General features: G+C 35.6%; 2 protein-coding genes across 2 annotated transcripts; both read right to left on the bottom strand.

The window, feature by feature from the left end:
• Positions 1–7,641: 7,641 nt before the first annotated feature.
• On the bottom strand, positions 7,642–10,777 carry LOC18599964 (putative serine/threonine-protein kinase PBL22). Its single transcript, XM_088806873.1, has 8 exons — positions 10,663–10,777; positions 9,731–10,300; positions 9,621–9,644; positions 9,031–9,486; positions 8,781–8,896; positions 8,428–8,688; positions 8,147–8,347; positions 7,642–8,063 (listed from the first exon to the last, which is right to left on the bottom strand). The coding sequence occupies exons 1-8, from the start codon at positions 10,760–10,762 to the stop codon at positions 7,995–7,997; spliced, it is 1,797 nt and encodes a 598-aa protein (XP_088662999.1). The 5' UTR covers positions 10,763–10,777; the 3' UTR covers positions 7,642–7,994.
• Positions 10,778–12,212: 1,435 nt separating this feature from the next.
• Positions 12,213–15,544, bottom strand: LOC18599963 (uncharacterized). The gene is made up of 8 exons (XM_088806857.1): positions 15,442–15,544; positions 14,549–15,124; positions 14,437–14,460; positions 13,689–14,150; positions 13,267–13,382; positions 12,782–13,042; positions 12,492–12,692; positions 12,213–12,375 (listed from the first exon to the last, which is right to left on the bottom strand). Exons 1-8 carry the CDS (start codon positions 15,542–15,544, stop codon positions 12,307–12,309), a joined length of 1,812 nt encoding a protein of 603 aa, XP_088662983.1. The 3' UTR covers positions 12,213–12,306.
• Positions 15,545–16,061: the final 517 nt, after the last annotated feature.

The following is a 16,061-nucleotide window of genomic DNA, read 5'->3' as shown; positions in this document are numbered from 1 at the left end:
CAGTGCAAAAGTTTGGTTCCACAGAAGAAATGGCTCGTACAATTTTTAAACATGTGGTAAAATACTAGGGTGTTCCTATAAGCATTATCAGTGACAGGGATCCAAGATTTACTAGTTTCTTTTAGAGGAGCTTTTCAAGCTATTAGGGTCAGAAGTCAACATATCTTCCAGTTACCACCCGTAAACAGATGGCCAAACAAAATGCTTCAATGGGTTACTAGAAGAATATATGTTATACTTTATATAAGCGAAACAAAAGAATTGGCCCAACCTATTAAATATGGCCCAACTATGTTTCAATTCGCAAAAAAGCTCAACCACTAATAAAATCCCTTACGAAGTCATCACTAGATAGCAACCTAGACTTCCCCATACCTCAATGGAATCATATAACGGGAAGAGTCCTCAAGCGTTCAACTTTGCAAAGGATCAGAGATAAAATATTGAGATTGCCAAAGCTTATTTAGAGAAAGCCTTCAATCGCATGAATAAGTGGGTGGATAAAGGTTGAAGAGAGCAACACCTTAAGATGGGAGACTTAGTGCTAGTGAGGTTGGTACCTGAACAACTTCGATTCTTAAGGAAGAGAGACCGAAGACTAGTGCGCTAAAATGAAGTGTTAGGAATTTTGAAAATATGGTGCCCTAAAAAGCAAGTATATTCTCATGCTTAATTTCATTAAATTCATTTGTAATGAAAGTACATTTTGATAATAAGATGAAGAGTTTGTTTTAGTAAGCATTCATATCTAGTTATTAAGGTACCATGACTCTATTAAGATATTAAAATACATTTGTATAAAGAGTCATACATAGAAAACATATATTTTAATTGAATCTAAAAATTGTTCACAACTATATAATAAAACTAGTCACTTTATTGTGTTAAGGTTGTAGTGTCTATATTACTTCCAACGAAACGAATATGATTCATTTCAAGGGAATGATGAGTCTCAAATCATCGAAATGGTTGACTTTGAGTAATGACACTATAACATGAACTGGAATCATGTGAGAATCAAATTTAAGTTTTACCGTTACTTAAATCTTGATCTCACACTTATGCATTTGCTTATAGTAGAACCAAAATTCTGACAGATAGTGGACTCGTGTTTAATCTCCTTATAATATTAGATTTACCATGAGCATGATCATCATAAAGCTTTGATCAAGACTTCGTATTTTGAGATTATAATTGAGATGAACATCTAGGAACAGATATCCAAATAATAGAGTTCATAGTATTAACATCACTTCTAGTGATTTCAAGAAGATTGGTGATTAATCTAGACCCAGTAGATTGATGAATTAGTTACTCATCACATCTAGATACTCAAAAGATTAGATCTAAAGTATTAAATCACTAATTGGATGAAATTTGAGACAAGAGGACAAAGTTGACATAAAAGGTAAAATGGTAATTTCATCTTTTATCATTGGATGGTTATGAGGGTTCACAATTGGACAACTAATAATTAATATCAAGTATTGAATTGTTTCTTGTAATTATAGTTAATCCAAGAGTGCAACCATGAATCTATGGTGGAGCGATTTCATGGTTAATAAGCTTAAATTATTTTTAATGAGATTAAGAATAATTCTAAGTTTATTGGATCTTGGAATATCTATGTCCAAATAGATTCCCCACTTAACTTCGTAGAATTCAACTTGTTTAAGTTAGAATGCATGTTTTAATTTGATTAATTAAATTATATACAAAAATGGCAGTTTTAACATGTTTCTCTTAATTTAGACAATAAAACATGTTTAGTCTTAATTTAGACAAGAAAATATGTTTGTCTTAATTTAAGACAAGAAAAAAATTTTTATCTTAATCTAAACAAGAAAACATATTTGTCTCAATTTAAACAAGATAAAATATTTTTGTCTTAATTAAAGACAAGAGTTGTCTTAAATTAAGATAATGTTAGGAGGATTCTTGCAAAATGAATCTAGACATCCATGTTGTTAAAATGAGACTCCATGTTTGACTATGACTCTTTTATTTATTATTAATTCTTTTTAAATAAAGATAGGTAATAATAAAATAAGAGTTATTATTCAATAAAGAGTTTTATTTTATCAAGAACTTTAAATGATAATTAAAAAATTAAATTATTTATTTTTTAATTTTAATTTTGATAATTGTGGAGGATGTTTGATGCTTCCATAACTTTAAATGGATGGTCAAGATTGATTCAAAGGTGTTTCATTTTGATTAAACCTTTGAGGTAAGAATTTTAATAAAAAGAGAAAAGATTGAAAAAAAATAAAAAGAACATACTTTTTCTTTAAAAAGTTTCAGTTGTCACTTTTCTTCTCCCCCTTTAAATTTTTTGAAGAAAAGAGAGACAATTTCGGTTGCCATCTTGTAGTCATGCATTCCACACTTTGTCCACTCAAGGTTCAAGTTGAAAGTATTCTTGAAAAATAAGTGGTAAACTTGTTTGGTCGAAAAATCATTCATTGGTATGGTGGTGTCCAAAAATAAGAATCTCAAAATAAAAGGTATGGTTTTTCTTACTTAATAATTTCTTATTTTTTTTAAGATGTGAATATTTTACTTACAATAATAATTATGTGTGTTCCCGCTTGTGCAATTGGATTGCTTGCTTCATTTATAAAAGAAATTTTTAAAATTTATACTTTACACAATCACATTGATGTACTAAGATCCAACTCCAACATGAAGGCTTAGTACCAATTATGGCAAAAATAGGAAAGACTTCTTACAAGATTGATCCGCCCAAGTGGATGAAGGTACACCCAGTGTTTCACGTTAGCAACCTGAAGTCATTCCATGTAAATCCAACAAATGCAAGCAAAAGTCAAGCCACGAGAATCGCCATTAGAAACAAGCCACCATCACAGTTAGAGTAAAAGAGATTTTGGTAGGGAGGACAACGATAATGAACCGACGACTAACACAAGAGTTTCTAGTGAAATGGGAAGGTTTGGGGCCAGATGAAATCACTTGGGAAAATGAAGCCAACCTCTGTGCCTTCAAGCAAAAGATTAAAGAATTCTAAGCCACCCAGTCAATGAGGACATTGACAGATTGAGTGGGGGAGGATGTCATAAGCCAACTTTGTATAGGGCTATGACAAGGTAGAATTCCTTAAGAAAGTGAGTCTTTTGTACCTCTAAGGAAGATGTCCCCTTCTTTCAAATATTGTAATGGCTATTGGTGACATTTCTAGAAATACTTGTTAAGTCTTTAGAGAGTGAAACCCTTTAGGAAAGGAATGTCCCCATCTCAAGCATTATAATGGCTATAGTGAAATACTTGTAAAATCTTGTAAACTCTTTATAGGGGTAAGCAGTCAGTGAATTGTTGGAATGTCTCGCTAGTTTAAGTGCGTCTATGGCTAACCTTCTAAGGCTGCCTCTATGACTTGATGTTGGCCCATTCCTTCTGTTGGTCCCTTTGTACTTATTTGCAATATTAATAAAACATTTTCTTTTACATAACACCAATGGTTGCGTATATGGCATTCAGTATGCCCTTTGATTTTAATATTGCTTTCCATGACTTATCTTATGGTTATTATTTATGTTGGTTAGATATAATCGAGCAATTGGTTGGCTTGAGTGGAAGTGTCTACCCAAGTGTCGCATGGACTATCAAATACTTAAACGAAGGGTAGTTTGTGATACATGGCATCATCAAATCTAGTTGAAGGTCTCCCTAACATGATCAAGACAAGACAACTATGTGATACATGTAAGTATGGGAAACAAACCAAAAAAGCTTTTTCAAAACAGAGCACATGGAGAGCTGCTTACAAGTTGGAGTTAGTGCACTCAGATGTAGGACGTCCTTTCTTTGAGCAATCATTCAACGACAGTAAGTATTATCTCTCCTACATTGATGATAAATGTAGATTCAGCTGGGTTTATTTTCTTAAGCAAAAGTTTGAGGTGTTTAATTGCTTTATTAAGTTCATAGTGTTTAGTGAAAATCAAGCTGAAAAATCAATTAAGGCACATAAAACAGGCAATGAAAGTGAATACGTCTCTATTAAGTTTGAAAGATACTTTGTTAAGTGTGGCATAAACCACCAGCTCACAATTCCCTACAATCCACAACAAAATGGAGTTGCTGAAAGAAATAATAGGACTTTGTTTGAGATGGCTAGATGTTTAATTTTTCAAAAGAAACTACCAAAAATTTTCAAGGCAAAGGCAATTAACATTGTTAATGATCTATTAAATATCATTTGAACCAAAGCTCTTGCAAATGAGACTCCACATGAGTTGTTGTATGGTGTTAAACCATTGACGAGTAGTTGCAAGGTATTTAGATGTATAGCTTTCGCACATATTTCAAAATGAAAAAGATTAAAGCTTGATGACAAGTCTAGAGTCACCATCTATCTTAAACTCAGTGAATCAAGTAAAGGCTATCAACTCTTTGATGTAATAACAAGAAAAGTTTTTACTTGCAAAGATGAGGATTTTGCAGAAAACAAAATATGGAATTAGACCTCCAAGGAAATTAAGTTGTTAGATGACTTGAGAATTATTGATGAAAGTGAAACTGCTCCAACTAAATCAATAAAAGAAAAAGATGTGAATAACTTACCTGTTCGAGGAACAAGAAGCCTTCAAGAAATATATCAAAGATGTCATGTGGTCATGATGGAACCGTCATCATTTGACGAAGCCTTCAAATCTGATGATTGGAGAAAGGTAATGCGAATTGAGCAAAAGATGACAAAAAAGAATAGCACATGGCAACTTGCTTAAAAACCAACCACTCATAAAGTAATTAAGGTCAAGTAGGTCTTTAGGACCAAAGTAAATCCTGATGGCACTGTCAATAAGTTAAAGGTTCGATTAGTAGTTAAGGGCTTTGCTCAAGAGTATGGTGTTGATTATACTGATACTTTTGCCTTTATTGCAAGACATGACACTGTCAGATTATTAGTTGCACTCGCAGTTAAAGAAGGGTGGCAGCTATGGCACTTAGATGTTAAATCAGCTTTCTTAAATGGCATATTTGAAAAAGATGTTTATATTGAGCAACCGCAAGGCCTCACAGAACTCGAAAAGGAAGTCATGGTTTGTAAGTTAAACAAGGCACTCTATGGTTTGAAGCAAGCTTCTCGAGCTTGATATGGGTGAATCGATGCCTACTTGTGCAAAAAGGGTTTCATCCACAATGACAACGAACCAACATTGTACATAAGAGATTCTAGTTTCCAGTAGCAAATTGTAGTCTCCATTTATGTGGATGACGTACTTCTTATAGGCCCAGATAGCTCACTTATGGCCAGATTCAAACAAGAAATCATGAAAGAATTCAAGATGACAAATTTGAGGTTGATGACCTATTTTTTTAGAGTGGAAATTATTCAATCAAATGAGTGGATTTTTATCCATCAAAGGAAGCACACTTCCAATGTACTGAAGAAGTTCAGGATGAGTGAATGCAAGCTTGCATCCACTCCATTAGCTGCACATCCAAAGTTAACAAAATAAGATGGCTCAGGTGCTACAAATGCTACGTACTACAGAAGCATTATTGGTAGTTTACTATACTTAACAACTTTCAGGCCTAAAATAATGTTTAATGCTAGCTTAATGTCTAGATTCATGCAATCACCAACCATGAATCATCTATGTACAGCAAAAACGATAGTAAGGTACATCAAGGGAAGCATTGATTATTGAATCAATTTTTCCAAAACTTCAAGCAGTGAAATAAGAGGATATGTTGATAGTGACTGGGCAAGCAATATTGATAACTCAAAGAGCACCTCTGGTTTTGTATTCTCATTTGGAAGTGGAGTTTTTTCATGGCATTCTAAAAATTAAGAGGTGGTGGCACTATCATCTGCAAAAGCTAAGTCTATCTCGACATCATCAGTTGCCAGCCAAGCTATATGGTTAAGGAAGATACAACTTCATTTGGGAAAGCCACAACAAAATCCTACTGTTCTTTGGATTGACAATCAATCGACTATTGCATTAGCCAAAAATCCTATTCAGCATGCTCGCACTAAGCACATCAGAGTGAAATATCACTCAATCCAAGAAGTTGTGAAGAACTTGGATATTGAAGTCTACTACTACTGTTCAAATGAGAAATATGCTGATATCATGACTAAGAGTTTGTGTACGAGATCTAATTTAGGTACTACCAAATTAAATCTCAAGGAGGTGTGTTAGAATTAACTTGCATATTAGGAATACTTATTTAGGATTTTAAATTTGCATATAGTTATTGTTGGTTTTCTTTCTTTACATGTTGTTAGTGGCATTAGTTGTTAGTTTGAATTTCTTGTTCAATTATGGTTTTTCTCTCTTGTACTTGAGCTTTAAAAAGCCGAGATATCCTAAATGAAAAGATAACTCTATTAGCCTCTGTTTTGTTGATATTCTTATCCTAAGCCTTTCCTCAATTTTTATCCTTTTCTTTCTCAATTTGTTTACAAATCCAAAATTGAAAGACAAAGTTCCATGTCAAGGATGCAAGACAGATACCTTTTCTGGAGGGAAGAGAAACAGATTCTTTTTTCTTTTTTCCTTTTTTTTTTCTCCTTTTCCATTTTGATGTCCTTCTTCCCATGTGCTATTAAGTATTAATAGGGTACTGTAAAATAGACTGCCATCTGTATGGAAACAACTTATATTAATCAAATGGCTTCCTTATCAGGCAGCACCATCTATGTGGAATGTTTGTGAGAATTATAAGACATTAAATATGCAGAATGTCTCTCTCTAAAAGAAATTTTCTTTTGGATTATGGACATTCAATTTGGAAAACACCATATAAACCATCTACATAGACCCATAACCAAGCAATAATTAAGTTTTCATGACAGCCAAAAATATTGTAAAACTTGAGGACATGCAAATGAGTAATCAACATCTCAACTCCTTTACTGCTACTATATGAAATCAATGATATCAGCCTCCGGATTAACAGTAAGAAATTTTCGTTTGAGGAGTGCTGAAAAGACCGTTGATACTACTGAAGATTCTGATCTAAATATGTGCTTGGAGAATTGCACTGTTAGTCTACTGCACAAGGAACCAATTTTGTTGCTGATATTTGTGCTAGCTGCTGTAGTGACCAAGATTCTTTTACTATAATGCATCCTCAGGACTTCCCTTTCAAAGATGTCTGTATTGATTTAGAGTTGAGGGCTGGATTTGCTTCAGCTAATTTTTTATTCCTAATCTTAACTCATTGAAGATCTTATACTTTTCCAAGTTTGATAAGCTGTAATTGGAGTAGAAGAATGCTGATAATTTTAGATATAACAGTTTCACCCCTATCATCTTCTTTTGCCTCCTGTCCATCACGATCAGGTAGCAATATCCTATCAATCTTCTGATCATCTCTAGTTCCAGTCTGAACTACATTGGATCTTCAAAACAAAACATTGAAGCACTTAAAGACTTTCCTTTTTAAGTACTTTCTCAGAAACTTAGAACTAAAAGATCTGTGATCATTCAGGCAACAAAGAATAGATTTGGTTTCTTAAGCAGTGAGACACTTCTAAACAAGTATATATATTTTTGAAGAAGGATTACAGAATTTAATGACTTTATACAATATATTTCAAGAAGCCCACATAGGATATAATTCCAGAGGATGTGATAACTTCTGCCTCTTTGAGATCCACACTAGCTTGAAAACAAAGGTAAACTAACAATATAATCCCCTCCATCATTGAGATATTCACCAAAAATTGACAATTCTTAGTTCTACGTACTAAGGAAAAGAACTCTTTCTTCTTTCTGAATGAGATTTTGGATCTTCACTACCTCTCTGGACAGATAATCCCTATGTGCGCTTGATCACAAGGAGTGAAGCAGAACAATCACAGGGCTCTCCTCGATCACGACAGGTATGTGATGAATTAGCATGCCTAATTTTGATCTTTATTTTGTATTCAACACCACCCTTTACTCGTTTATATAACAACATATAAACAAGCATCCGATACCCTTGAAAACCAACATTGACCTGAAGTATATACGTCAAATTGAAATCAATTCCATGGACCTGGACTGGGGTGTTGCTGATGGACCAATCTCCTTCCCTGTTTTCTGCAGACAAAGAAATCATGAGAAGTTATCTACCATTTAACAGATAGAAGTTACATAAGCAGTAAATGCAAAAGTAATCAAACCATGTCAGCCACTGTGTTTTTCCAAGCCTTCTCCATCTCATCAAAAACAACATCAATTGTTGGCCTGCCTCTACTTGATTTGGCAACACAGAGAACTGCAATTTGTAGGATGGCTTCAAAATCTGTTCTATTGAGATTCCCACGTAGCCTTGGGTCTTCGAAATCTGTTAATGGACGTTTTCCCATGCTCACGTCCTTTGCCTACAGGAAAACTCAAATTAGTTACACAATGTTTTTACATTTTATTAATCAAATCTGAAGAATTGAGAAAAACTAAGTACTTTTCGTGTCAGTTGTTCACTGGCATCAAGATCCAGCTCAATAACTTTCTGTCCGGACAGAAGTTGCAAGGCAACAATTCCAAAGCTGTAGATATCACTGGCACAGGTCAGCTTTGCGTTGCTCATGTACTCTGGATCCATATAGCCTATAGTTCCTCTAACATCTGTGAATACTTTGCTCTCCTCCATTCCCAGCATCTTTGCCAACCCAAAATCCGAGAGCTTGGGCTCCAGCTCTTCAGTCAAGAGGATGTTTGTGAGCTATAGACAAACATTCAGTTGGAAAGAAAAAATTAAACAAGAATTAACTTTAAGAATTATAGACAAGGTCAATAGCATGTGATCTATGTTACCTTGATATCTCTATGAACAATGCATCCATCAATATAATTGTGAAGATACCTCAGCCCAAGTGCACAGTCTCTTAGGATTTTAACTCTTCTTTCCCATGGCAGGACGCAGTCTTTCCCTGCAAATGAAACATAGTATGCTGCTTAAAACAACTAGAATAGAAGATAAGGGGTGCTATTTTCATGCCCCAGGTGGCCAGGACACATCTCTGAACTGAAAAGTGAGCAACATGTAATGGCTCAGAAAAATTACTTAGGAGATGCTGAGAAAGATTTCCTGCAGAACAATATTCCAAGACCAAATACTGCTCGTCACCTTCAATACAGCAACCAAGCAGAGAAACAAGGTTTGGATGTCGAATCCTGGAAAGACCTGCAACTTCCCTGCTAAAAGAATCAGAGGAGTTGCCTTTATTTATCTGCTTGACGGCGACAACTTGTCCACTAGGCAGAACGCCTTGATAAACTTCACCAGCACTTCCTCTGCCTAAACTTTTTCTTTTATAGTTGACACTTATAGCATTCTCAATCTCAGCCTTGGAGAACCGGTAGAGACCGGACCATGTAGTGATGTCCTTGGATGGAATAGGTTTAGGAAGTTTTCTGTGGCTCTGGCTCTTTCGTAAGTTCCCAAATTTTACCAAGACAAGGATCAGAATTAGTACAATGATCACTACAAAGACAGCCAGTAGTGCATTTGCCAGGGGCCCTGATAAATGATTTCTGTGAGCATTTGAGGTTGTAAAGAAAAAAAAATGGAAAAGACAATAATTTTTCAATGGTAACATGCCTCAAACAGAATCAAATCAGCAGCAAGAGATGGAGATAAGCAATTCAACTTACTTTTCAGTTTGATGTAGTCTGAATCTGTTAGGCAAAGAAGAGAGATCAAGGTCAGGATAGGGAACCTGAACATAAGGCAGAAGAGGTTCTACTTAAGTTCTGGTCCTTACCAAAATCATCTAAAGAAGACATACAGCTAAACAAATTTGCACCAAAAGAGCTATCAGTAACATTTGCAGCTGCAACTGAAATAACAACTGCTAAATTACATATTGTTCTTTCAGTATCATTTTGTTGCCCTTGGATTAGCTGCAATAGATCCTCCACTACCATTGCTATGGCATCAGTGCAATTTTTGCAGGTATTCTCAAATGAAGAATTTAAGTTAGAACATAAGTCTGCTGCTTGTGGGTAAAATCGGTTGCGCTGAATTTGTGATAAAGATAGGCTTGAGCACTGGCTACTGCGAGAGTAGAACTGATCAAATCCACAAGAATGTATGGAAACTGATTCTTGGCTTGAAAAAGGAGAATCACATTTTCTCCAAGAATCTTGTTCAATGAAGATGCTACTCTCTTGTGTCTTCATAGCGCGAACTGCAAGAACTTCAGAGAAGGTATTGAGGGCGTTTTGACAGCAAAGAGTTGAGGGAATACTGCCCCATAAGTTGACCTTCCCGTTTCCATGAATGCAGTTGCCACTTGGTTGGTAAGGGTATGAAGTGAAATCCAAAACACAGTCTGCATCCAGAGGGGACTTTGTCAAAGCTAAGATAGAAACAATGGCTTTCACATAGTATGCAGAATTCAAAACGCAAAGCACTTTAATTCTCATTCTCTCAAATCATCTTAGTAAAACATTTGTCATTATCTTCAATTAATATTTGTTTGAGAAATAAAACCCATGTGTATAAAATGTCTAATTCAATCACAAGGTGCACTCAGGTGGGCCTAAACTATTATATAGAAGCTAGAGTGAAAGATAGCTCCAGAGTAAAAGAAAATGTGCACAACAGGCTCAAATCCAGGACTATAAGAAAAAGTGAATATTCATTTGAAACAAAAAGGACATGGATTAAATAGAATAGAAAAGAAAAAGGAACCTGCAGCATCTGGCGAAGGAGAACCAAAAACAAAGGCATAAAAAAAGAAGCTGCTAATGCAGAAGGCAGCAGGTTTCAGCCAAGGATCAAGTGTTTTCATGTCCTTTTCCTGCTATGCCAGACCCTATAAAGATTACGCCATGAAGAAGAAAGAGATATTTACAATCGTGAAAGCGAAAAGCTGAAATTTTCCGTTGGAGAAAACCCAACTGTTTATTTATAGAAATTGTTGTCCTTGTGTCTATCGTTTATAAAACTGGATATTCTTGTATGGTAGCTGGGTTCTTACAGCTAACTTAACAGCCTAGATATTGTCATCAATAAGTATTTTTTTGAGCATATATCTACAATGGCGTTCTTAACATACTTAAATAACAAGACAGCTGTGGTTTAAGGTGAAGTGATAACAAAATTTCCCTTGATATTCACTCCCATTTGAAGATTTTTATGTATGCAACACAGAGAATCCAATCCCTTGATATTCACTCCCATTTGAAGATTTTTATGTATGCAACACAGTGAATCCAATCATAGAATCTTAAATCACATCGCCGCATCCATTGATCAACCTGACGGTTATGGTACTACTTTATTATCAACTTCTTGAAATCCAAAAAACAAGGGTCCATAGTCAACATGATTTTACATAGTGTAGTAAAGTATTAATCCCTCATTCCTTAAACCTGATGTTTCAAAGATTGCAGCAAAAAATTGGCGTTTGCGAATTAAAGGCTTGTTAGTTAAAGGGATCATTGTGTATCACTTCAGGTTAGATATATATATATATATATATGGTTTTGGTTTGAATTGCTTATGCTGAGAATCAAATTCAGAAAATGTATAAATGCAAACACTTGTACATATTAAAACATTTTTTTATCATATATCTAACAATTAAATATAAAGATTTAAGAATTTCCTGGTAAAAGAAAAGGATCCGACTTCGTATTTTTTTCTTTTTTCTGATACGTATGATCTTAGACTATATAATGGAATCTAGCCGTCTCACATTTCATAAACCCCACCAGTCTCTCTAATTTTGTATATGTTGGATAATCTTGAAATCATGTACTTCTTCCTGCACTTGCTAGATTCATTTGTTTCAAAGATGGTAATGAGGCAATTGGAGGTTCTCTCTGTTTCTTTTTTTGACAGTTTAACGTTTGCTTATCTGACTTACTTTCTTTGACATCAACAAATGGAGGTATCAATAAGAATCTAGCATAACGAACCCAATGTGCTATTAATGTTTGAGTCCTTCCTGAATTGATTGCTCAAATTTTAAGTTCCATAAACAGAAAACAAACTGATCCCAGTAACAATCATCCCAGGCTGCATTTCAATGTCAAGACGTTGGGATATGGCATTCCTAGTTAATTTAATTCAGTAGAAATGATTGGACATCAGGGTTAACATGTTCAAATAGCGCAGAGACAATTGAAGGTGGTCTGGGTCTCTCTCTCTCTCTCTCTCTCTCTCTCTCTTTTATGTAGAGTTGTTTAGTAGTTAACAACATTAATTTCCATATTAATATCATTTATGTTCCCCCTTACTACTTCCATCTTTTTATTTTTTTGCTTTTCCCCTTTGAGTTTTCAAGGCAAAATCTAATGCAAATCCAACTCGATCCTCAAAGCTGATATGTCAAGCTGATATCATATCCAAAGATGCGGAGGTGGGTGTTTCTGATGAATGTACTCCATTCTTTGCTCCCTGCATATAATGGAAAACAGAACATTTCAAGCCTCTATGCAAGATACAATTATGTACAAATTTCAAAATTAAAAAAAAAAAAAAAGAGTGGCCCTTAGATGTGATAGTAACCAAACCATGTCAGCCAAAGTGTTTTGCCAAGCCCTTTCCATCTCTTCAAAGACAATATCAATGGTTGGCCGGCCTGTACTTGATTTAGCAATACAAAGGACTGCAATTTGCAAGATGGATTCAAAGTCCACCCTGTTGAGATTACCCTTTAGCCTGGGATCTTCAAAATCTTTTGATGGACGTTTTCCCATGCTCACATCTTTTGCCTACACAGAATCGACATCAGTTAGTAATAAATTCTTTTTGGTCAACTCTGAATAATTAGAAAATAGAAAGGCAAACGGCTGATGAGTACTTTTCTTGTGAGTTGATCACTGGCATCAAGATCCAATTCAAAGACCTTTTGTCCTGACAGAAGCTGCAAAGCCACAATACCAAAGCTGTAAATGTCACTGGCACAGGTTAGCTTGGCATTGGTCATGTATTCTGGATCCATGTAGCCTATGGTTCCTCTAACATCTGTAAACACTTGGCTCTCTTCTATTCCCAGCATCTTAGCCAGCCCAAAATCAGAGAGCTTGGGCTCAAAATCCTCAGTCAAGAGAATGTTAGTGAGCTGTGAAGCAAATATGCAGCATTGGAAGATTAAACAAGAATGGAGTTTATATACAGACATTCAATTGCTTTAATCTCTAATTTAAATAATCTATTTTTGATGTGTGTTCTTTGTCATGATATTAAATGAAGTATATGGTTTGCCAAAATTACAATAAGAAATTTTCTACTAGCACATCTATTCGCTCTTTCATAGGTTCATGAATGGTTCAAGAGTCATTGTACCTTAATATCTCTGTGAACAATGCATCCATCCATATAATGGTGGAGATACCTCAATGCAAAAGCACAGTCCCTTAGGATCTTAACTCGTTTTTCCCATGTCAAGCCACTGTCGTTTCCTGAACATGGATAAAATAAGTTGTTTTTCAAGACAATAAGAGAAGAAGGTAAAAAAGGAGCTATTTCTGCAAGCTGCACCCTAAATGTTTAGGGCTGCGCGCATCCTTTTCCCTAGTATGGTGAGGCTCACCATGTGTCAGGAGCGCAATCCTAGCCATCTGAGACATAGAAATGGCACTTTAACAATAGTCTAAGGCAATTAACCACTAGTGATCTTCTTGCAAACATGGGTTTTCACGCTTCTGAGAGGTAAAAGAATGATTCTAACCAAAAGTGTACAACAACTAATGATCAAGCAAGATTACTTAGGAGATGCTGAGCAAGATTCCCGGCAGGGCAATATTCCAACACCAGATACTGCTCATCATCTTCAATGCAGCAACCGAGCATAGAAACAAGGTTTGGATGTCGTATCCTCGAGAGACCTGCAACTTCCCGTTTAAAAGAATCAGGGGAATTCCTTTTGTTTATGTGCTTGACGGCCACAACCTGCCCACTAGGAAGAATGCCTTCAAAAACTTCACCAGCGCTTCCTTTGCCTAGACTCTTTCTTTTTCTGTTACAACTTATTGCATTCTCAATCTCAGCTTTGGAGAAACTGTAGAGGCCGGAACACCTATTAGACTCTTTTGATTTAATAGGTTTAGGAAGTTGTCTCTTGATCTTGCTCTTCCTCTTCTTCATGATCACGTATTTTACCAGAATAAGCATCAGCATTAGTATGATGATCACCATAACAACCGCGACTAGTGCTCTTGCCAGGGCATCTGACATATCATTTCTGTGAGTATTACAGGTTGTAAAGACTAAATAAAGAGAGTAACAAAGTCATATGTTTCAATTTGATTAATATGTCAAAAACAAATGCATATCAGTAGAACTAAATAGAGAAAAGTAGAGTCTGTACAGGTATATTAAAACTGTTAGATGTTCAAACCTCCGAAGAGAGAATGGGGTTTATGGAATGGAAAAGGGTTGTCTCCCACTATGTCAGGCCTAATAGGCCTCTATGTGTACTCAAAAATAAATGGGAGAAAAGTGGTTAAAACTTACATTTGAGTTTGATGTAGCCAAAATCTGTTAGGGAAAACAGAACAGTTTGCGGTCAGTAAAAAAAAGTTTAAAGAGCGGGGAGAAGAAATACTACCCGATTTCTGATTCTTACCTAAATCGTCTAAAGAAGACATACAGCTGAACAAATCAGCAACGAAAGAGTAATTATCAACTTTTGCAGCTGCAACTGAAATAACAACTGCTAATCCACATATTGCTCTTTCAGTATGATTTTTTTTCATTTGCAGCAGTTCCAATTGGTTCTCAACTGCATTTCCCATTGTATCAGTGCATATTTTGCATGAATCATCGAATGAGGAACCAAGATTTGTGCAAGCCTTTAATGCGTCTTGGTATGATGGCTCATTCTGAATCTTTGTCAGAGATAGACTTGAGCATTGGCTACTGCCGTAGTAAAAGTCATCAAAGCCACAGGAATGTATGGACACTGATTCTTGACTAAGAAAATGACCATCACATTTTCTCCATGCGCCTTGTTTGATAAAGATGTCACCATTTGTCCTATGTGCTTGCACTGCAAGGGCCTCGGCGAAGGCGGTGAGGGCATTTCGGCAGCAGAGAGTTGAAGAGATACTGCCCCAGAACTTGATCTTCTTGTTGTCGCCAATGCAGTCACCACTTGGTTGGTAAGGGTATGAAGTAAAGTTTAACAGACAGGCTGCAACCACTGGAACTTGTCAAGGCCAAGGTAAAATGACAAACCGCTTCCACATACTATGCTGAATTTAAACTGCTAAGCATTTTAATTCTCATGTCACTATAATGCATCTATCAAAAGTTGTTGAATATTTTGTGAAGAGCGCTGATACATGTGCGCTATGCATGGAAAGCATTCGAGTTCCGCTTTATGCATTGAGAGAAAAAACTTGGTAGGGTCTACTAGTGTACCTATTTTGTAGAACAACCATTATAATAAACTTGAATGTTGAATTCTTGCAATTTCAATGCTAATGCATACATCTAGAAAAAGAAAGAAAAAGGAACCTGATGGATCATCTGGAGAAGGAGAACCAAAAGAGAAGGCATAGATGAAGCAGCAGCCAAAGCAAAATAATGCAAGTTTCAACCAAGAATAAAGGGTTCTCATGTTCCTTTCTTGTAACACGTACTTATCCCTAGAAAGATTGTTGCATGAGCATGAACAAATGGATATATTCGGTAATGTGATGGTGAGAAATTAAACTGAAGATACTTTCATGGGAAACCACAATCCAACCAAAAATATATTTATAGACCATGGTTCCCTAGTGACTATCGATTAAAAACAGGATAAGATCGTTGAAACGGTCAAGGGTTTTCATGAATTTATAGGGTTTTAGGACCCGATTCATTTGGTGTTAAAAAATAACAGGAAAATTTGTCTTTTGAGAAAAGGACCCAAATCCTTTTCTCAACGTCTAGTCCCTTCAGCATTTACTCTACAACTTTGAAGATGTCGAGGCATGTTAAAAGCATGTCCATACCTTTGCTCCCATGAATTTGCATGGTTTTCAAGACCAGGTTAATTAGCTTTTTAGATATTCCAAAGATTATACTGAAAGACTTAAGAGCATGGATCTAATCGCCACCTTGTACATTTAGCATAGTAAGCTGTCCCATCATTC

Source organism: Theobroma cacao, chromosome 5 (genome assembly GCF_053813885.1).
Source record: "Theobroma cacao isolate CCN51 chromosome 5, ASM5381388v1, whole genome shotgun sequence".
NCBI lineage: Eukaryota > Viridiplantae > Streptophyta > Magnoliopsida > Malvales > Malvaceae > Theobroma > Theobroma cacao.
The sequence above is the reverse complement of the archived record's forward strand: the minus strand, read 5'-3'. Positions and strand labels throughout refer to the sequence as shown.